Source organism: Leiobunum rupestre, chromosome 7 (genome assembly GCF_980474605.1).
Source record: "Leiobunum rupestre chromosome 7, qqLeiRupe1.1.hap1, whole genome shotgun sequence".
Lineage (NCBI taxonomy): Eukaryota > Metazoa > Arthropoda > Arachnida > Opiliones > Sclerosomatidae > Leiobunum > Leiobunum rupestre.
In genome coordinates this window covers 1,763,135-1,786,418 of record NC_143390.1, presented here as the reverse complement: position 1 = coordinate 1,786,418, position 23,284 = coordinate 1,763,135, and the positions used below count along the sequence as shown (strand labels likewise).

The following is a 23,284-nucleotide window of genomic DNA, read 5'->3' as shown; positions in this document are numbered from 1 at the left end:
TTATAATAACTTTTCACCAGGGATAAAAATGAAACTATTCAAAATATCTACAAAACTCAATTTTCGTAAATAGACAATAGTTTTAAAATTAAGTTGGCTAATGGCAAAAATTAGAATAATTTAGGAAATTCTGTTAAAAATTAGTAATTTTAATATTTTTATATTTTTATATTTTTTATTTTATTTCATTTTCGTTTATTTCATATTTTATTTTATATTTTATTTTATTTCATATTTTATTTTATATTTTATATAACAGATCTTAAGCCAATCAATGACATACAATATTATCCCTTTACTTATCTGCTCCCTTCTAACTATCTTGCAATATTTTCAATCCTATTGTATTTGGTTTTATATCTTTAACTTTATTTCTCAGTACAATTTCCCTTTGACCAGCTTCTTCTAACTTCAATTCCGACTTTTTTAAATGCTTTTCCATTTCGTCCAAATGCTCTTTTATTTCTTGCATATCTAACCACGTCCTATTATACTCTTCCACTATTTCACTAACTTCCTCGAATGAATGGAAATCCATATGACTATAAGTAAAAGAACACAATAAATATAAAACGTCCAGCAATGTTAAAAATTAGGTCACCAGAAAGACCCTTTCCTCTTGTTGTTTCTATTTCAGTGGAAACGAAACCTGGACTTCAAGACGCCCGCGTCTTTTACTTTTATATGGATTATTCATGACGGTTCAATTTTGATTTTATAAATGGACACGTATAGTAGGGAGCTGGATCGAGAGTGTGGGGGATAAAAAAAAATAATGTAGGTGAAAAAATTATTATAAATAAATACCGATTCAATATACGAACGAAACTTAATTATTAATTTAATTAAACTCATTTATAAATTTTATAAATTAACTTGAAATATCGTAAAGCCAATAAAAATAATATAAATTTCCTACAAATCACCCATTTTAGGGATAAAAATGAAACGATTCCAAATACGTACAAAACTCAATTTTCATAAATAGACAAAAGTTTTGAAATTAAGTTGGCTTATGGTAAAAATTAGAATAATTTAGGAAATTCTGTTAAAAATTAGTACAATTGGGGAAAATTGGTTAAAAGTTGGTATAATTTCGAGACTTGTAAATGTTAAAAATATAGAATTAATTAGGATATACTTTTAAAATTGAAGAGATAGAAAGGCAATTACGAACGAGATGATGATTTAAAAAAAATTAGATTTTTCAATGAACTGTAAAACGCTTCTATAGATGGCAGCCTTGCCTCAAAAATTTATATTCCTTAAAAGGTGTTATACATTCGATAAGCAGTGACAAGAATTCCCGTCAATCAGAGTAATATTTTATCAGTATATCTCAAATGTTTCTGAGTTTTCATCAACATACCAAGAAACAAGATCCCCAATGCCGAAAACTACGTGAAAACGCGCCGGTGTCGAAAAACAGGCTCATTCGCGGAAAAATACGCGGAAAACGCCCTTATACGGAAATATACGCGATAAACGCACTCGTATGCGGGAAAGTTCCCGGAAAAACCCCCACTAGCCAATGCCACACGCGTCTTATATAACAGTTTATCTCTTTAAAGTATTGAATCACTCGACATAACAAAATGAAGTTTATAAATATTTCCATTCTACGTCACTTTAACAACGAATATTCCATGACGTCAAAACACTCCATGTTTTAAATTCAAATTAACCGCGCCTCCCGGGTAATCCGCGCACGCGTGCTATCTCGTAGGTTATCACTTTTTACATCATTTCATCTTATTACGTACGATAAAACTTGATAAGATATACGTTCAAGTACCATATAAGTCTACTCTTGAAATTTCAGAAAAGCGGAGATAAATGATCAAGTTGGCCTGAACACAATATGTTGATATACGAAAAAACCAATCGTCGCGAGAAATATCATAAATACATTGACTTTTCGACGATTTTACCCCCATTTTACCCCTTAAATCCCGGAACTCGATCCCGAACCTAAACCTGAACCTGGGACTGGCGTGTCGACCTTACTTTCCTTCTACTGTAAGATTTCCAGAGGACAAATTGACGATCGAGATAAATATCAGGTATTTAATAATGAATATTTAGTTGTATTGCAGTTCTTAATGGAAATTTTATTATTAACAGTTGCTTAGAAACTCCAAAAAGGGGAGGTACAAGGTGTTGCGTAGTTGGTTGTGGGAAAAACAGCTACAATTGCAAAGCAAGCTTTCTCCTTTTCCCAAGAGACAAAACGTTAAAAAAGAATGGATAAGTAGAATACAGTCTGCACCTTTTGATTTCAAAACCTTGCACAAGCATAAAGGTAAATTTTCAACCTGGATTCCTTCTCCATCGACTAAAATCTGTGGGTATCATTTCAACTTATCCGGAACCAAACTGTATGACGATGTTCTGCCTTGATATTTTCCTTGTAAAACGTTTGAACATGTCGTATTAAAGCCTTTTATTGGTTAGTAATTAACTTTTAAATTGATAATTGGTTAAGGCCGGTGGTCCACTAGAGGTTTACTGAACCATTTTGGCACCATATCGTCTCTGTTTGCCATAGAAAGTCTAAGAGATACGGTGGTGTTAGCCTCTTAATTTTTTTTTATATTTACAGATCAGTTTGGTGAGAACTATCTCATTGTACCACCAGAAGAAACTTTGTCTCTTGGAGCAAATGTTCTTATCAAAAACGTGGAAAAGACAGTTTCATCCCAAAAGAACAGAAAGGAAGAATGCGCAACAAGGCATTTCGAACACCCATATGTGATAAAGGACTATTACTCTGCAATTATTAATGGCAAAGATGCACTAATCAAACAGCTATTAGATGAAAATGGCCAGCTTAAAGAGAAGGTAGCAACCCTCGAAAAAAAAACAATGAAGACACACTGAACGAACTGACTCAGAAATGTAAACAATTTATAAATCTTGAAATGGAGTTTGAGGTATACAAAGCGAAGAATAAGTCTTTCAGTGTTCTAAATGTTATCGATGATGAACAAAAGCTGCAGTTTTATACTGGCTTTGAAAGCAAAGAGAAATACATGTCATTTTATTCATTCGTGATGGCTGGCTATGCTGAAGCTCGTGAGAAAATAAGGAGGAGGAACACTGATATCTTAAAGGATGTTAAGAATTCAAAAGTGGAAAACCATTTTTGATTGCTGAAATTGATCAACTTTTCCTTGTGTTATGTAGGTTGCGTGTAGGTTTGCTTGAGGGTGACCTCACTTTTCGTTATGGAATCAGCTGTGCCACTGTTAGTCGAATTTTTACATTCTGGGTAGATTTTTTTTGAGAACACTCTCAGTCAGGTTCCAATTTGGCCCACTAAAGAAATTGTATTAAAGTATATGCCGCAAGAATTTAAAAAATATCCCAACACTCGAATTATTTTAGACGCGACACAATTCTTCATTGAGAACCCTACAGATTTTCGGGTACAGTGTGACACCATCTCAACCTACAAAATCACATAACACAGCAAAAGGACGAGAAATTGCCTACCTTCCACTGCATTAACGTCGCTGTTTCTCTCACTGTCGCTCTGTTATTGAAAGAGGGGGGAAAACACGTAAGCTTCTAAGCGCTTCAAATGACCTTGAAAGTTCCCGTTTTTAAAGTACGGCCGTCTTTATTCAGTCGGGGCCCTAGCATCGACACGAACTCTTGCAGCTGGCCGCAAAGCGACTGTGATGGGGTCTAAAAATCAGAGCGTATTCTCCTTAGGGATATATACTGTCTATGGTATCACCCCGAATGGTTTTATTAGTTTCATGTCAGATCTTGCATCTGGCCGTATTTCCGATAAGGAGATTACATATCATTCTGGTCTTATTGAAAAACTAGAAAAGGGAGACTCGGTCATGGCAGATCGTGGATTCATTATTAAAGAGATGTTGGAAGAAAAAGGAGTATCGTTAAATATTCCCCCGTTTTTAGATGGTGCGGACCAGTTAAGTTTGGAGAAAGAAGTTACCACAAGAAATATTGCTTGTTTGATAATCCACGTCGAAAGAGTTATAAGAAGGGTAAAGTCATTTCGACTGTTAAAATTTGTTTTTCCTAATAATATGCATGATAAACTGGATAAAATCTGGAAAATTACCTGTTATTTAGTAAATTTTATAGGAGATCCCTTGCTTGATAAATAGTTTCAGTAAATTAAAATTTCAAATTTAAACTAAACAAATCATTTATTGAAAAGTCACTATCATTATAGTTTTTTTTATAACATCAGGTACTGTAGTAGTTGTTTATTAAACCTTTAAAAATGACCAAATTAAAATTTTATACAACCATAGGAACTCATTTTGACTACTTTTTTAGGAATTTTAAATTTGAATTTACACGTTAACAAGTACTAAACCTTTAAAAATGACCAAATTAAAATTTTACACAATCATAGGAACTCATTTTGATTACTTTTTTAGGAACTTTATATTTGAATTTACACGTTAACAAGTATTAAACCTTTAAAAATGACCAAATTAAAATTTTACACAATCATAGGAACTCATTTTGATTACTTTTTTTGGAACTTTATATTTGAATTTACACGTTAAAAATTACTAAACCTTTAAAAATGACTAAATTAAAATTTTACACAATCATAGGAACTCATTTTGACTACTTTTTTAGGAACTTTATATTTGAATTTACACGTTAAAAATTACTAAACCTTTAAAAATGACTAAATTAAAATTTTACACAATCATACGAACTCATTTTGACTACTTTTTTAGGAACTTTATATTTGAATTTACACGTTAACAAGTACTAAACCTTTAAAAATGACAAAATTAAAATTTTACGCAATCACAGGAACTTTATATTTCAAATTAAACATTAACAAGCTTAGTTTTTAGAAAGTGATTAAAAAAACTGGAGATGTTCGGCAACATTTCATTTTCCCACAAATGTTGGTCGAAATGAATTCTTGCAGTAAAAATATCCTTTCCTGATTATACTAAAAGATCACACCATTTCATGCACGTAATTGCTAATTGCCCAATAATTAGATAGTAGTACTTATGAGTTCGTGAAAATTCAATTATTGCGTTCTTTCATGAAACCTGGTTTCAACTGAACTATTGCTTCCCTAATCGTCAAACCCAATTCTTTAGCTTTAGCTAAGGTTTTAATTTCCATGAGGCCCCATTCGTTGATATTACTGTCATATATCAAACGATCAGGTGAGGCACCGAGAAATGGCAAACCTGGATTCACACAAAATCCTACCAAAACTATCCTTGTGATATTGTTATGCATGTCTGCGAATATTTGTGAAGCTGGCCAGTGCCGTCTTTGCGTATGGGCAAAGTGGGCAATGCCCAAGGGCCCACGCGGTTCTAGGGGCCCCATTTGGAGGTGTTGCAGAATATGATAATATTAACGTTTTATTTTAGTTAAGTCAAAAACTTTTAGTATTATATTTTACTTTCATGAGTCCTACGTAACTTAAGATTTAAAACACTAGTGACTATTCCCATACAAAAGATTCGATTGTTAGTCTGTTACGTTGTAGTGAGTGAAGACTATTTACTATTTAGTCGTTTACAGCTTACTGTAGTTATTAATTTGGCTTAACCCAAATATTATGTAATTTATGTAAATGTAGGTTTCGTGGGATAATCACCATTTTATTTTTAAAATTTGTACCAAAACAGAGATAAAGTTTCTTTGTCGTTTACAAAAATCGGCTGCATTTTTCTAGTAGTAGTAGTAGTATTTTCACCGTTAGACTGACGATCTTACCAAATGAAGCGGACTTATCAGAGTGGGTATAAAAAGAGGAAAAAGGCGGAAATAGAAATAAGAAAAAGTAAATAACTTCCAAAATTAACATCTTGGTTTCATCGTAACAAATTAACTTCAGATAGTAGTACTGCTCCTCAGCCTCCTCAAAATGAAGAATCGCTAACTAAATCGAATATTTTATTCAATTTCAACGACAATGATCCAGTTTTAGACGTACAATTACCAATTCCAGGCTTTCCAGCGATACTACAAGAAGAGTTGGACGAAACTGTAAATACAAGGGGTACTAAAAATTACATCACAGATCCTGGGTTATGGAACCTAAAAGATACTATGAGTGCGACTTCTCAAACACCGGAAGAATGTACCATGGAGGTAGTGGAAAGTGATCTTATACAAGGTTTTTATCAAAGAATGTTTTTAAACGCGAAATGCGGAATGGCGAGTGTGTGAATCGCGAATGGCTTGTCTACTCGCCTTCAAAGGGTCGTTTATATTGTTTTCCATGTCGGTTGCTGTCTATTAAAGAATCTCCTTTCACTTCAATTGGATTCAACGATTGGAAGCATTTCAATCTAATTAACTCACATGAAAATGGTAAAGAACATCGAAGGTGTATGATGGCCTATTTGACTCGTCAAATCGAAAAGGGCTCGGTGGATATCTTGATTAATCAACAACATCGATCGGAGCAACAATACTCGCACAAAGTTTTGACGCGGGTGGTATCCGTCATTCGCTTTCTCGCCACCAGAGGTTTGGCATTTCGTGGAGAAAACCAAACTATTGGATCGGAAAAAAATTGTAACTTTTTGGGTGTTCTAGAGCTGTTAGGCGAATTCGACCCATACTAGTAAATAGTAAGTAATATACTATAGAGACAGATACTTCATGGTTTAAAATAAACTTTTATTAAAAAGAATATTGGGGAAGCTTTTCGAGCCCACTCGCTCCTTTTCAACCCAGATAGAAATGGCGAAAAATCCAAATACAAACAGATAGCAAAATCAGCGTACAGTTATTTTTGTTGAACGCGCTCTTCCGTTTTTATGGCCTAAAAACCTTTTAAAACTGCCCCAATTACTCACTTTCGCCTTTCCCCCGTTTAGGTTCATACCCCCTCTGTCAGCAATAAAAATGCTTTCTTTGAAGGTCCGTCTAAACCAATTTTTTTCTTTTTCTAACACTCTCGCTTCTTCCCACTTGATGGCGTGTCCGTCGCCGCCAGAACTCCACATGCGTTCGGCTATCCCGTTCTCCCTATTGCCCTCTTTTACACAATTCTTACGCTCTTTAATCCTTACATTTAAATACCGTTTCGATTCACCTATATATTTTTTTCCGCATTTGCAACCGATCTCATATACAATTCCAGTCATTTCATCAAATTTTTTATCCGGTTTATTTTTAATTAAGAGCGAACCCAATGAACCTTGGTTAGAGCTAAGGAGTTTTATTCCTAATGGTTTTAATTGGCGGTTGGTTTTTTCGGTTATTGATTTTACATAAGGTAACACTAATATGTTATCATTTTTCGTTACCGTGTAGTTTTTATAATTTTTTACAAGATTTGTCGCAAAAATGTCTTCTACTAGTTTTTTTAGGATAATTACAATTCAATAATTGTGTTTTATATAGCGCTTTATCTTCTATAGGCCAATCCGAAAGGGTTTCAATCCGATGTTTTAACGATTTAACTATTCCTACCTTTACACTCCTGGGATGTGACGATTTAAAATTTATAAAAGATTGTGCATGAGTTGGTTTTTGGTACATTCTACTTTTTAGTTTGTCACCTTCCCTAATTATTAAAATATCTAAAAACGGTAACTTCTTAACCTTTTCTGTCTCATAGGTAAATTTAATGTCATCGTCCAAATTATTCATTAGTCCCAAAAGCGTGTCATTATTATAATTTTGGTAATTGACAATTAATATATCGTCCATAAATCTTTTCCAAATAAATTTAAGACTGCATTTAGATTAATACGTTCTCCCCTTTGGTGTATCTCCACTTTTTCCAACACCAAGCGATTCAATTTCCGGAATGTTTTCGACTGGCAAACAGCCGAATTATTAATAGGTGAAATTAATTTGCAATGTGATCTGGTTTCGACTAAAATTAAGGATACTCAGTCATCAAAATTGAATCGCTTGATGTTGGAAAAAGTGGAGATACATCAAAGGGGAGAACGTATTAATCTAAATGCAGTCGTAAATTTATCGAAAAGAAAATTATCTGACACTGAACTAAAAATTCTGGCAAAAGGTTTTAGCTTTCACCCCAGAGTAAAAAATGTTGATTTTTGTGATATTAGTGCACGGACGGAGGACCAGTTGCGTTTTTTAAAAGTTACGGAAGAAGAAAAACAAGACATTAGGAGTTTAGTTAAAGGTAATTTTGTTAAAGTAGGAGAAAAAAATATGTGTATGTCTAAGAATGAGGTTTTTGTTTTAAATAAGTTAAAAAGCGATAAAGGTTTAAAATTTATAAAGGCCGATAAGGGTGGAAAATTGGTAATTATTGATTATGAAGAATACAAGGAGAAAATGTTTGCGGTGCTAAATGGGCCGGACTATAGTTTATTGAAAGGAGACCCGACTGCTGGTATAGATAGGAAATTAAGATCATTGGTTAATCAAGCAGTAAATCATAAGGAAATAGATAAGAAAAAGCGGTTTTTATATTATAGTCAAGGTTTGGAATGTCCGTATGCCTATGGGTTGATAAAATTACATAAAGATAATAAACCGTTACGGATAATTGTGGGCTCTCAAAATAGCGTTTTGTACAATGTAGCCAAAATAATTCTTAAGGTGATTAATCCATTTGTTGGGAATAATGAATTCAGTATCAAGAATTCTTATGATTTAGTCGAAACATTAAGAAGAATAAAAGTGGAAGATAATTATGAATTAGGTAGTTTAGATATTATAAATTTATATACCAGGATCCCGATTAATAAAGCGTTAAAAATATTAGAATGTAAATTAAAACAGGAAAAAATTTTTAAAGCACAGACGAATTTAAGTGTGGATACAATCATAGAACTCTGTCGCTTATGTTTAGAAAATTCTTTCTTCAGGTTTGAAAATAAGTATTACAAACAATTGAATGGGTTAGCAATGGGCAGTCCCTTATCGCCGGTAATAGCCAATTTATTTTTAGAAAATTTAGAGGAAGATATTTTTACGGATCCGCAGCTTAAACTTAACGAAAAAATATTTTTTTGGAAAAGATTTATGGACGATATATTAATTGTCAATTACCAAAATTATAATAATGACACGCTTTTGGGACTAATGAATAATTTGGACGATGACATTAAATTTACCTATGAGACAGAAAAGGTTAAGAAGTTACCGTTTTTAGATATTTTAATAATTAGGGAAGGTGACAAACTAAAAAGTAGAATGTACCAAAAACCAACTCATGCACAATCTTTTATAAATTTTAAATCGTCACATCCCAGGAGTGTAAAGGTAGGAATAGTTAAATCGTTAAAACATCGGATTGAAACCCTTTCGGATTGGCCTATAGAAGATAAAGCGCTATATAAAACACAATTATTGAATTGTAATTATCCTAAAAAAACTAGTAGAAGACATTTTTGCGACAAATCTTGTAAAAAATTATAAAAACTACACGGTAACGAAAAATGATAACATATTAGTGTTACCTTATGTAAAATCAATAACCGAAAAAACCAACCGCCAATTAAAACCATTAGGAATAAAACTCCTTAGCTCTAACCAAGGTTCATTGGGTTCGCTCTTAATTAAAAATAAACCGGATAAAAAATTTGATGAAATGACTGGAATTGTATATGAGATCGGTTGCAAATGCGGAAAAAAATATATAGGTGAATCGAAACGGTATTTAAATGTAAGGATTAAAGAGCGTAAGAATTGTGTAAAAGAGGGCAATAGGGAGAACGGGATAGCCGAACACATGTGGAGTTCTGGCGGCGACGGACACGCCATCAAGTGGGAAGAAGCGATAGTGTTAGAAAAAGAAAAAAATTGGTTTAGACGGACCTTCAAAGAAAGCATTTTTATTGCTGACAGAGGGGGTATGAACCTAAACGGGGGAAAGGTGAAAGTGAGTAATTGGGGCACTTTTAAAAGGTTTTTAGGCCATAAAAACGGAAGAGCGCGTTCAACAAAAATAACTGTACGCTGATTTTGCTATCTGTTTGTATTTGGATTTTTCGCCATTTCTATCTGGGTTGAAAAGGAGCGAGTGGGCTCGAAAAGCTTCCCCAATATTCTTTTTAATAAAAGTTTATTTTAAACCATGAAGTATCTGTCTCTATAGTATATTACTTACTATTTACTAGTTTAAACTAACCATGGTTAAATTTTGCATTTATGAATTCGACCCATTTTTGGAAGAACACCTTAAACTTTATGGAAATGCTGGGAAGGGAAATACTTCTTATCTGTCGGCAAACATATGCGAAGAATGTATTGAAATTATGGGCCAACATGTTCTCAATGTAATTTTAGAAGAACTAAAAGAATCAAAGTATTTCTCAATAAGTGTGGATTCAACTCCAGACATCAAACACATATGTCAACTTTCCTTTACAATTCGATACATTCGAGGATGTAAGCCTATAGAGCGTTTCATCAAGTTTATTCCAATATTTTCTCACAAAGCAGAAAATTTAGCAGAAACTGTGGTCAATTTTCTGAAAGAGCACAAAATTCCGCTATCAAATTGCCGTGGTCAGTCTTACGACAATGCCTCGAATATGTCTGGTTGCTATACTGGAATACAAGCAAGGATTCGCCAATTGAATGAGTTAGCCGTTTATGTCTCCTGTGGTGGACACAGCTTGAACTTGGTGGGAGTAAAAGCAGCGGAAAATTGTTTGGAGCTTGTCAAATTCTTTGACTTTATTCAACGTTTATATACACTTTTTGCAGCTTCTACACATCGATGGAATGTTCAGACATCTCACTTAGGAAAAGATCATGTGGTAAAACGTCTATCAGACACGAGGTGGTCGGCTCATCTCGATGCTGTCCATGCTCTGCACCTAGGTTACGAGAAAATAAAATTGGCACTCGAATCCTTATCTGCTGACACTGACCAGGATGCGAACATTAGGCTAGAGTCAAAAGGCATGGTGAAAAAAAGGAATATCTCGAAACGATCTTTCTTACGATTCTTTGGAACAATATTCTCGAAAGAGTGAACAAAAGCAGTAAAATCCTGCAGTCTAAAGATGTTGACATAATTTCAGCCATGAAGCTACTTGAATCTCTTAAAACATATCTCCAAGAAACTAGAGGTAAATTTTGTGATTATGCAATGAGAGCTAAGGAGAGATCTCCAGATTCAGACTATAGTGAAATTACTAAACGGGTAAAAAAGCGCAGTGCTCGTCTTACAGTACATGACGGACCAGAATAAGATACTGTAGTAACACAAAGGTGAAAAGTTCAAGATGGAAACATTCCTCCCAGTTGTAGACTGTCTGATCTCTGAACTGACAAAGCGTGCAGAGGCTTATTCCAGAATTGAAAATCTCTTTTCCTTTTTCAGTCAACTTAAAACGATTAGTTCTGATGAGCTTGATGAAAAGTGTCTGAATTTGTCTTCTGTTTATCACAACGACCTTGAGTATAATGATCTATTAAATTAGTTTCACATCGAATATATATTCGAAGTGACACTATTGGTATGGACGGAATGTCGTTAAGTGTTTGTTTGGCGTGGAAAAGCGACGACACGGTAGATGGAACTGCGAAAAATAATTTATATTTATATAAATTATATTATTGGTGATACCGGGATTCGAACCCGGATAGCGGCTGGCCGCGTAATCTCCAAAACCGACGTGTATACCAACCGAGTCACGCCGTCCTCGTCAAATTGCATGCTTGAACTTTTACCGTTGAACAATGGCCCCGGAACTAGCGTTCTTTAAACGAAAATATTTTTAAAAAATGCTAGTTCCTGGGCGTAAAGATTTTCTTTATCCTGTTTACTGTTTACTCAAAGAAAAAAAGAATAGTTATATGATAAAAACTTGCACTGGCTAAAGCTGCAGGTGATAGATCCATGTTCAACTTTCACCTTGGAAGGATCTATCAGGGATTAATCAAACGGAAATAGATTCTTCCTAGGTTAAAGTTGAATTTAGTTCTATTACGTCGCATCGCGACGGTGGCGCCCCCTGGATTGTGGCAATTTTTCTTATCGGAACCGTGTGTGGTCAGAAGTAATAAATAAGTGTGGCACTTTCTTATCAAAACCATGTATGGTCAGAAGTAATAAATAGGTGTTGCACTTTCTTATCGAAACCGTGTATGGTCAGAAGTAATAAATAGGTGTGGCACTTTCTTATCGAAACCGTGTATGGTCAGAAGTAACAAATAAGTGTGGCACTTACTTATAGAAGCCGTGTATGGTCAGAAGTAATAAATAAGTGTGGCACTTTCTTATCAAAACCATGTATGGTCAGAAGTAATAAATAAGTGTGGCACTTTCTTATCGAAGTCGTTTATATGTGGCACGAAATAATATTTTCGCCTTCTCGGCGAACTTGTATAGTTTGTATAGTTGGTTCAGAGATTTTCCGCCCCCTCACGCGTGCCTTTAATTTCCGCCCCTTCTGACTAACCCCCTTAAAGGGAGAGTGACCGAAAAAAAAGTTGGTCTCATTCGATGGAACTCTTTGACGCGTACGCAGTGCCGTTAATTTCCGCCCCCTCCGAATAACCCCCTCCGAATAACCCCCTTAAAGGGAGAGTGACCGAAAAAAACCAGTTGGTCTCATTCGATAGAACTTTTTGACGCCCCGTCGCAGTGCCGTTAATTTCCGTCCCCTCCGACCCACCCCCTTACTCAAGCAAAACAAGAATAGTTATATGATAAAAACTTGCACTTGCTAAAGCTGCAGGTGATAGATCCATGTTCAACTTTCACCTAGGAAGGATCTATCATGGATTAATCAAACGGAAATAGATTCTTCTTTGGTGAAAGTTGAATTTAGTTCTAGCGCGTCGCATCGCGACGATGGCGCACCCTGGATTTTGGCAATTTTTCTTATCGAAACCGTGTGTGTGGCACTTAGTTATCGAAACCGTGTGTGTGGCACTTTCTTATCGAAACCGTGTATGGTAAGAAGTAACATATAAGTGTATCACTTTCTTATCGAAACCGTGTATGGTCAGAAGTAACAAATAAGTGTGGCGCTTTTTTTATCGAAACGGTGTATGGTCAGAAGTAATAAGTAAGTGTGGAACTTTCTTATCAAAACCGTGTACGGTCAGAATTAACAAATAAGTGTGGCACTTTCTTATCGAAACCGTGTGTGGTCAGAATTAATAAGTGTAGCACTTTCTTATCGAAGTCGTTTATGTGTGGCACAAAATAATATTATCGCCTTCTTGGCGAACTTGTATAGTTTGTATAGTTGGTCCAGAGATTTGGTCTCACTCGATAGAACTCTTTGACGCGCACGCAGTGGCGTTAATTTCCGCCCCCTCCGACCAACCCCCTTAAAGGGAGAGTCACCGAATGGTACGATATCGTACGCCACGAAAATTGTAATAAGCCCTAATCGCACTGAGCCACTGACGCGTCTTCAACTGATTTCTTATTTTCCGCAAAATGGGTATTTTTTTATGAATTTGCGAATTTACATGACTTTTGGTGATTAACCTACCCAAATGTTTGATATAAATTTCCTAAAATAAACACATTTGAATCCCAGTTTAAGAATTTCTTTAAATCATATTACCACTAATTTCAATAATTTAAAAGAATTACTTTTGTCGTATTTTGCTTACCTATTTCATCTTTGATACTTCCCGTCTATCTAACGACAGGAAATCTTTTATATTGGTTTGCCCACCCGCGTATCCTGAGGGTGGGTGGTGCCCACTCTCTAACATAGGATGGTGAATTATATATTAAACAATAGGAAATCACATGGGCTCAACAGCTTTTATATCAGTTTTCCCACCCGGGTCTCCTGATGGTGGGCGGCATCCACTCTTTAACTTAGGATGGCAATTTATATATCAAACGATAAGAAATCACGTAGCCTTAACAGCTTTTGTATTAGTTTGCCTACCTGTGTCTTCTAAGGGTGTATAGGTTTGTCCACTCTAATACACTGACGTGCAACTAATATTACGGCCTGGGCCGACTTGTTGTATTATCATACACAACAACATAACAAATTTTCATAAATGTTTTATTAAATCTAAAAGTTAAAAATATTTTGTATTTAATTTATTGGTCGGTATGTTAATATACTCTATAAAATTAAAACTTACCACATTTGTTTCAATGAGCACTCGGTTTTATAAAAACTTAATGACCAAAGGCTTTAGTTTAGTCTAAAATAAATTTTTTTCTACTCTGGCGCATGGTTTCGGTTTTACTATGACGGGCGGACGTGGTTGCAAATTTAGTCCGAGTTGATTTCTACCTTTGATAATTTGTTTTCTATCACCAAGAACTAATTCACGCTAGGAAGAACGTGGAACCAGCCCAGTTCTTCATTCCATGTACTTCTACCAATTTTTTTTCACTTTTAATACACTCAGCTGCTGCCTTCTATTGAGAAAGTTATAGTTTTTAAATATGGCAACTGTCTCGAGGAACAGTTGTATCAAATCTCGCGAAATTATTCGCAGTAATTTACTTTTATTGGAACGAATATCGCAAAATCAAATTTTAAATAAATTAGAAAAGTTTTTAAATGAGGAAAAGTATTTAAATGACGATAAAAATGACAAAGTACTATCAGCTTTAAAGAATACCGTATTCCAACCAAGGCATAGCGCGTCTTCTGTAAATATTTGTGCAATATCTTATTTTGATAAGTTAGTGGAGTGTTTGTGGGAAAATTGTAAACTATATTTCGAAAAATGCTACAATGAAAAATTCAAATCTAATCTGAATAATATGATGCTGAAGACTACCTGGAGGGAAAAAGTCATGAGTGATATTGAGAGTGCTGTAAGTCTACATGATGATGAAACGTCGTTGTCTCAGGTTGCAGAATTGTTGTCTGACATGTGGTTGCAAATTTTGGTAGCGAATGGTAAAGAAGGACTTTTGCAATCAAAGGTAAACCAATTTCTCAATTTGTAAATATGTGTATATATATATATATATATTTGGTTTTTAGAACAACAATGCTGATAACTTTGCTATCACCATAAATAGTATTGCCAAAGGAATTTTATTTTTGTTAATTTCAAATATTTGGGATAAAGAAAAGGAAAACAGAAATGAAGAAGGTATTGATATAATCAGAAGTAAATGAACTGAAGTTATTGTAATTGATCTGAAAACTGGGAAGCATTTTATATTTGATTTAAGCGTGCACAATAAAAAAACTTTTGAAATTGTAAAGACAAGCAAAGTTACAATATAATATGATGTTTTCTCTTGAAAAAGCAACTTAACCCTGGGGATAGTAAAATTTTAATTCTGTAGCCACGTAGTGATCTGTAATATAGTCTGATAACTTCAGTTTGCATACTTCTGGTATAATTATCCATATCTATAAAGTTTAGTTTTATCTAACATTTTATTAACTAATAGGTTGTAAAAAATCGAACTCTATAGTATCCACCTTAAACGAATTGGATTTTGTGGACTCTCAACTTGCTCTAAACAAATCTGATTGTTTAGACTCTCAATCCACTTCAAACGAATCTGATTTTGTGGACCCTCAACCCGCTTTAAACGAATCTAATTTTTTGGACTCTCGACTAATTCATTTAGGTGGGGCAGCTCTAAAAGGTATGCATGGATTGAGTTTAAAACAATTAAGGTCAAATAGAAAGAGGAATGATGCAAGAAATAACCTAAGCCTTGTAAAGTGCTTTTCCATGACCAAAAGTGAAAAATTATTAAATTTACCAGCTAGTATTTTATCACGTGACAAAGGCTATATGTTTTTCTTTAAGAAAATATTTTACAACTTCCTGAAAGCATTTGACGAGAAATATAGGTCATTAATTAAAAAAGAAAGTTTTGTATCTCTTCGCTCTAAACACGCGCAAGTTACGCGCCCTATAATTAAGAAGGACAGAGTTCTCAAAACTATCTTTATGAAAGCTGCGGTTACTTTAACAGATGGCAGTCTCTCTTTATCTATATTTTACGATATTCTGATCTCAAAAATGTCAAATGCAAGATACAATGATTTCCTATTTTCTAACTACTCTGATGAAATACAAACTGGTGGATACATGTTGAGAGACAAGTTAGGTGTTGCAGCAAAAGCAAAAACTAAAAATTCTCAGAAGAAATTAGTTTTAAAAAGGTCACCCGTGAATGAAAATTTAAGAAAACCAGTAAAGAGCTCAATGAAATTCAGAGGACCCAAGCAAACCACTGAAGTGAAGAATGTTTTAAAAACACTTTCACCAAATGTGAAAAGCAAAAGGGAACCAATTCCTAAGAGACTTAAAATGTGAACTAAAAATGTATGTTAAAATTAATGATAATTTGCTACAATTAGATTGAAAACTAGTAAAAAAATACTGTGATATTTAGTGAATACTAGAGGGAAAAATTTCAAAACTAAGATAATTTTGTGATAGAACTTTAGTGAAAACCAGAAGAAAAACTTAGTTCCTAAAATGTATAAATACAGTGATATTTAGAAGCAGCTCCTAAAATTTAAAAATACCGAGGTAATAATTTAGTGATAACCTTAGTGAAAAAATAGTTCTTAAAATGTATAAATTAAATACAGTGATAATAATTTATTATAAATGCTACGATACTTCTAAGGAAATGTGTATAACTTATTTATGAATAGTGATATCTATGAATAAAACTAAAAAATTTTCCTTTAATTTACAGTTTAAGAGTTATTTTAATTCTTGAACAATAAAGATTAATCGTAAATAATGCACAAGTAGCAACGACCAAAGTTTTAAAAACATTAGTAATTATTTTGCACAATAATAAAATCAGTTAAAAACCAACTGTCCGAAATTATAGTCAGTTTTAAACTGATTTTGTTATTGTGAAAAATTATTACCGATGTTAAAAATTTTAATAGTAATACTAATTTCATACGTTAACTTTTTTTCCCCTCTTAATTCTTTTCAGTTCAGTTTCTGCAACTGAAATGTGGCAACCCCTATAATCATCGTGAGTTATCCTCTTTCCATGTAGATCACTTTTCACTAGATTATCCCTTTGCGCTTGACAATAGTTCGAACCTGAAAGTTTTCCCGATGTGGAGTCACGAAATTGCCCGAATAAAGATTCAATTGCACTACCATTTATCCTGCCAGGGATAATACAGTACCCAGGATGTTCGGTCAAATATTCTACCACAAATTGCTTAAATCCAAATATCATTATCCGGAGTAAATCCCAAGTTTGATACGATAAGAACTGCTTCTGATAAGGAGATCTTAATGTCTTCATAGGAATCTAAGACATTATTTATCCAAGCTTCAAAAAAAGAGTACCCTTCATCAATTGAACTTAATACTGGATGATCATGGCTGTCTAGTCTAACACGCTTTAAAATTCCTTCTTCAAAGATACGATTACAACTTAATAAATATTCCCTTGTCATCATTAGTTCGTCTTTATTTGGCAGAACATCACAATTTTTAAAGGGTACAAGATGAGTTAGATCACCGTCTTTGGTTGGTATAAGATCACCGGGAACTGGATTTGCAATTTCATATAAAGCTTCCATCATCTCCTCTTGTTGGATTATTTTACTTGGTTTCACATTCAACCGTGTCCAGTTATCACGTTTTATATAGTTCTTGTAAAGTTTTCGGACTTTTTTTGGGTAATTGTGCTGAGATCTAATGATGTCTCCATCGTAAACCTGTGTTGGGCCAGCCCACCCAAACACTATTCCCAAAAATTCAAAAAAATTGGTTCCTCGCTCTAATTTAGATGAAAACAACGCTTTAATCAAACTTTTGAGCTCATGAGAGGGACAAATAATCCATATAAAAGTGTGGAAAAGCCAGCAGGGATGTTTGAACAAGGGCAAAATGCTGTGATCTCTCACACCATTTTCATTTATGACAAATCCAAAATGTCCTTCTTGTTTAAACGTATGTTTAATTAAAGCCAGATTTGAAGAAGCGCCATCACAAAAAAGAGCCCTAGTTCTAAAACCATAGTTGTGAAATGCATCGAGAACGTCCAACACAATTCCATACAACACTGTGTGATTTATAGGTCCATTTGATGTTATGTAAGGTCCAATCACATCAAATTTATATGATACATCTCTTCAGAGAAATTGAAGCACAAAGTCTGTGGGTGCTGGTTTATTATTTTCCATCAATTTGTAAACATCAACCAAAGATTTATAATCTTCAGGATCTTGTGATAAGCCACTAAGTTCATTATTTTTTGAATTCCAGACAACTTTACTGATGACGTGAACTTCATCGAAAATAAGAATACCTTCTCCAAGAGGCTCCAACAACCCTTTTTGCACTTGTTCCCGTTTTTTTTTCTCGTACAGAATTCTGTGTTCTTCGAGATAAACATAATTGATACCCGCCGTCTGTAATCTGGCTCTAGTAAAGTCCTTGAGTGAACTCTCACTCAATTGCAATATATTAAAACTTTTTATTGCTTTAAATGCTGAAGGACTTCGAATGTATATAGCTAAAGCCATTCGGTAGGTAACCATGGACCAGCTGTTCCCTGTCTTGCCTGTTTCTATAATTATATGAAATTAAATCTAAGCAAAGTTTTAAAATATTGTGAATATCAGAAAAAAATTAGTTACCGTTTTTAATTTGATCTTGAAAAAAATTCGATTTCTGGTTTTGATGAATTTTCAGGCGATCAGACTTCCAGATCTCCCTCAGTCTTTTTGACACTTCAACATTATTACTCTTATTTATAACATCATCCAGTTTATCCTGATGCTCAGTGCGTATTAACTCCACTAATTCAGATAACTCTTCATTCTGAGACTTCTTTAATTTAATGCTTAGCTTCTCAAGTTTCTTCTCCAAATCTTTATTTCGCGTAATTAAAGATTTTCTATCTTTTCGTTTATTAAAAACTCTTTTTTTTAAACTGCGAGGTGTTAATGTTGACAAATTAAGTCTAGAAGAAACATCAATTTTCGATCTCTTGTTTGGATTTGATTGTGTTGCAATAATTTCACTTGTGGCTTTTCTCTTACAATAACCTCTAAGGTTACTTAGCCATTTTAGGCATTCTTGGCAGTGGGTAGTAGTTTCATATTGGCCTGGCTTGATAAAAGAACAGTTTGGGGACTCATTGCGTAAGAAGGGAATATTCTTTTTTACAAGAGTGGAGGTCTTAATTGATCTTTCAATCACACTTAGGGATTCATAGTCAATACCTTCGCATGTTTGATATTCACCACGTGCAGAAATATTATCCAACAAGAGAAAAATGTCCTTTGAAACTTGCCATGAACTAATGCTTGATTCCCAATAAATGGACTTTTCTACAAATGCTTTTTCTTGTCCGAAAACTTGTAAACTTGCTCTTAAAGTGGATCCAGAAATTACTATGCGGAATGGTGACAGAACTACATTTAATTCAGTGTTTTCAAGATGGGAAAATCCTGGATTTATGAAATAGCAATGATCCAAGTTTACAAAATTCTGTATACCTATAAATTATTTTTTAAAAAGAAAAACCGAATCAATGTTAGAAAATACTTTATGTTTCATCAAATCCTTACTGTTTGCTGGTGTTACACTAAGCCTTGGATCCTGAGTAATTTTCGGAAAGAAATAATGTTCTTTCCTAGTTATAACAATAGCGTAGCTTCCCGAATTTTCACCGTTTATCAATAAGTTAAGATTTAAATCATTTAAACCGGAGTTAACTATCGCGGTAATAATTAACTTTTGAACTAAATTCGCGTTCAATAGAAACGTTGGTTCATCTACTTTCCCGGGCATTTTTTTATTTAAAATGTTTCGTATTTCACACAAGGGATGGCGGTGTAGACTTAAAAGCAAGATGGAGCTTGAAATGGGGCGGGGTATCGGTATAACAGCATAACAGCGTAGCTCAATGTTACGTTCCCAAGTTCTTCCTAGCGTGAATTAGTTCTTGCTATCACATACAGTTTTCTGGATAAAGCCTACTTATTCAGACGACGCTTGACTAATTTTGGTATATTTGATTAATTGAATGACTGTGCTGAAATGTGCGTTGTTTATAAAACTTAAGGTAGGTGCTAATGATTTTGTTATTACAACGATTTTCAATAAATTCGTGATTTCTTGCATTCATCTATGGATATCGGTTCGGTTCCATGTTGAGGTTAAATCGACCTATTTTAAGTATTCAATGTACTTCATACGAGCCGTATGTTACGGTGATACAGTGACACTATAGATTGAATTGATTCAATATTTTGTTTAATCTACTCAATTAAATGGTTTCAATGTCCTAAACAACAATTAGTATTCGTCGAGTTGGCGCCTAATATTTTTTGCTACAGCAGGGTACACGACAACGAAGAAGTAACTTCATTAAGCATGGACTAATAGTCTATTTAATATTTTTTTCACCATTTCTGAAGTTATCGTCCAATCCTTTATTATTCGTGTATTCTGCTTTAAAGGTCATGAAACTGTATATATTAGGTCTAGGTAAGTTCGGTGTTGCAATTGCAAAGTTTGATATAAATTATTAGCCGCTACAAAAATTCGATGTATAGACAATTTTCTGTAACGAAAATTCGGCTCTAGGGGGTCGCGTAAGAAGTAAGAACGTTCCCGATCTAAATGGGTACTGTTTATAAGAGTAATTTTCTACTCCCCTCACACCTTTTACTATTTTAAATTTGCGTTTTGGTGCGGTTCCAAAATCCAGGGGTCACATTGTCCCCCCCTCCCAAATTTCCTACGGCACTGGAAAGGCCCCCTCAGTAAAACGTGCCAGGGGCCCCACAACATGAAAAGACGGCTCTGACAGCAGTTAATCTCATTCCAAGTCAAGAATTTGAAAACCCTCTTTTATATTAATGAAGGAGTTTAGGTACGGTCCGTGGTCATATAATGAAGTGTAAATTTCTTCTGAAATCGCTTAGTATTTTCGGTAGATCGCGAAAGAACGTTTCCTTAGATAAATGTTAAAATAAGCTGGAATATGAGTAGCCTTTCAATTTCCCATTGAGATTTTAATTTTCTTGATTTTTATCGAGCTTCGGCGCATAATTTTTAATATTATATTTATTTCATTATATCGAAAGCTAAAGTTGTTGGTGACATTTCAAACAATATTTAAATTGGACAATATATTCCTTCCCGGAATACTAGATGTTTGGTTACAGTCGATTAATTTGCTAATTCTATTTTCCAAGCTTAAGATAAATATTAAAACCTTGTTTTGAACTTTTCGGTGTTCTTTTAAATAATAATAATAATAATAATAATAATAATAACAATAATAATCATCATCATCATCAGCAATGTAATCAGTTAATCTAATACCCAAGGCATCAAAAACTTCAGTCATTTACAAGTGACTTTTTAATGCAGTGTAAACCATTTGACCTTAACATCTAACGGCACATCAAAATTAACATTGATATTTTCGGAAAAACCAATAAAAGGCACAAGTAGGGAATTAAATTTTATCACAATTTCTTTATCAATATTTCTTTCAATAAAAATGCATTCAACCGCGTCATGTTTATTTCTAGTTGTATCGATGTGTAGACATTGAAACCAAATATGGTCGTACAGCGGATTCGAGAAACTCATTGCTGCACGCAAGCAGCGAACAAGCTGGTAGATCTGACTTTAGTAAAATGATAAAGTAATGGATTTGATTTAATATTTTGCAATCCCAAAATATCTTTTAAGTTTCATAATTCTGTAATTGGTGAACTGATTTTTAGAAAAAAGTAAGCCCTTCGAGGTGATTCACGAAAAAAAACACTTTATTGGAATTATTGATAAAAATTACCTTGACGTCAATCACTCCTGCTAAGGCTTTCGAATGGGTTGCGAAAACACTTTAATTAATTCTACTTCCACGATTTTTAAAGACTCTTTAAGATTAAGAAGAATGCAAAGGGTCGTTCTGCTAAAATAGTGCCAATGATGTTGTAAATAAAGGTGTTTTCGAATACTATTATAGTAATGCCATTCGTTACTATTAGGAGAAATATACCCGTTACATTAACAACAGATTTTCAGGGAAATATTATTTTATTACTTTCCGTTAATGCTTATTTTAAGTAATTATTTATCTTTATTTTATTTATCTTTTATAAACAGTAGCACGTTTGTCTAATATAGTATGTTATTAAGATATATCCAATAAAATGTTTTCTACGACAATTTCATCTATTGATCGACGAAAATTTAATTAATTTTGCGCACTCTACCCAGAAAGGCCTGCAGTCGAAATATGAACGTGTCCTTCTTATGTCCCTAATAAGTCAATTGTGCCGTGAATAGTTTTATTAATGTCATTTCGTATTATTAAATTCGGCAATATTCCGATATTTTTTCCACAAGTAATTAACTATGTTTAATTACCTAATTATCCTTTATATATTTTAATTATTTCTGACAATGTTTTCCACATTGGCCCATTGGGCATTTGCCCGATCTGCCCTATGTGATAAAATGGGTATAGTGGGAATACGAAGTAGGCACCAAAGGCGGAAAGATAAATTCAAAAAGTCAACCGTAGGTTTCGGATCCCTTTGAAAGGTGTGACGAAATAGTTAAGTCCACTCAACTATATTTTAGTGTTTCTAAAAATAGCATCTGGGACTAGGCCAACTTGTTTTTCTCCAGTGTAGATTGAATGGCGCCAGCCTGGTGAAATCAGTTTGGGCCCACCCATTATAATCCCTTTTGTTAATATTTCTGGAAGGATCTCTAACGTTGGTTCTATTGTTGTAGCCTAGTAAATATACTTGTCAAAGCTATGTATTTTCCCCCAAAACCTTCCAAACTCTCGGTCATGGTACTAATGGAATGTGGACCATATTTAAAAGAAACCCATGACATAGAATCTGGGCGCGCGAACTAATATCCGGCGTGGTCAGGTGTGGAGGTTTCGAGGAAACCATCTGATTTGTGTAAAAGAGAATCGCTCGGAGCTCGGTAGAACTAAGTTATGTCTAACTAATCGTCAGTATCGTGCGGTGATATTTCCACTCGGTATATGCTAACCGGAATATATTAGTTCGGCCGTAACATGTGAGTTCGCGACTGCAGCGCGTTCCGTGCCGTAACGACTTCCAGTCCTCGAATATAACGACGTAAGAAATATCCAAGGTCAGCGTTACGCCATAACGTAAGATCGTCGTCAATCACCGTTGCTGCTAATTGACCAAGGAGACAATGAGCGACGCCATCACATCAATGAGATAAGTACTGTGAATATTAATTCCCCACTTGCACAAGCCAAGGATTCGTTCCACTAGGTGCAGTGGGCGATCGGTATTTCGTATACCTAAGTTATTCAGTATTGTGGCGAACGATTAAGACTCATTAAGTTAGTCATCCGAGTTTAGTACTAAAATATTATTATTGCTGT

At 34.2% G+C, this 23,284-nt stretch overlaps 1 protein-coding gene across 1 annotated transcript; it reads left to right on the top strand.

Moving 5' to 3' along the window:
• Nucleotides 1–10,100: 10,100 nt before the first annotated feature.
• Nucleotides 10,101–10,952, top strand: LOC149933877 (zinc finger protein 862-like). Its single transcript, XM_090181055.1, has one exon. It carries the CDS (start codon nt 10,101–10,103, stop codon nt 10,950–10,952), a length of 852 nt encoding a protein of 283 aa, XP_090037181.1.
• The last annotated feature ends 12,332 nt before the right edge of the window (nt 10,953–23,284 follow it).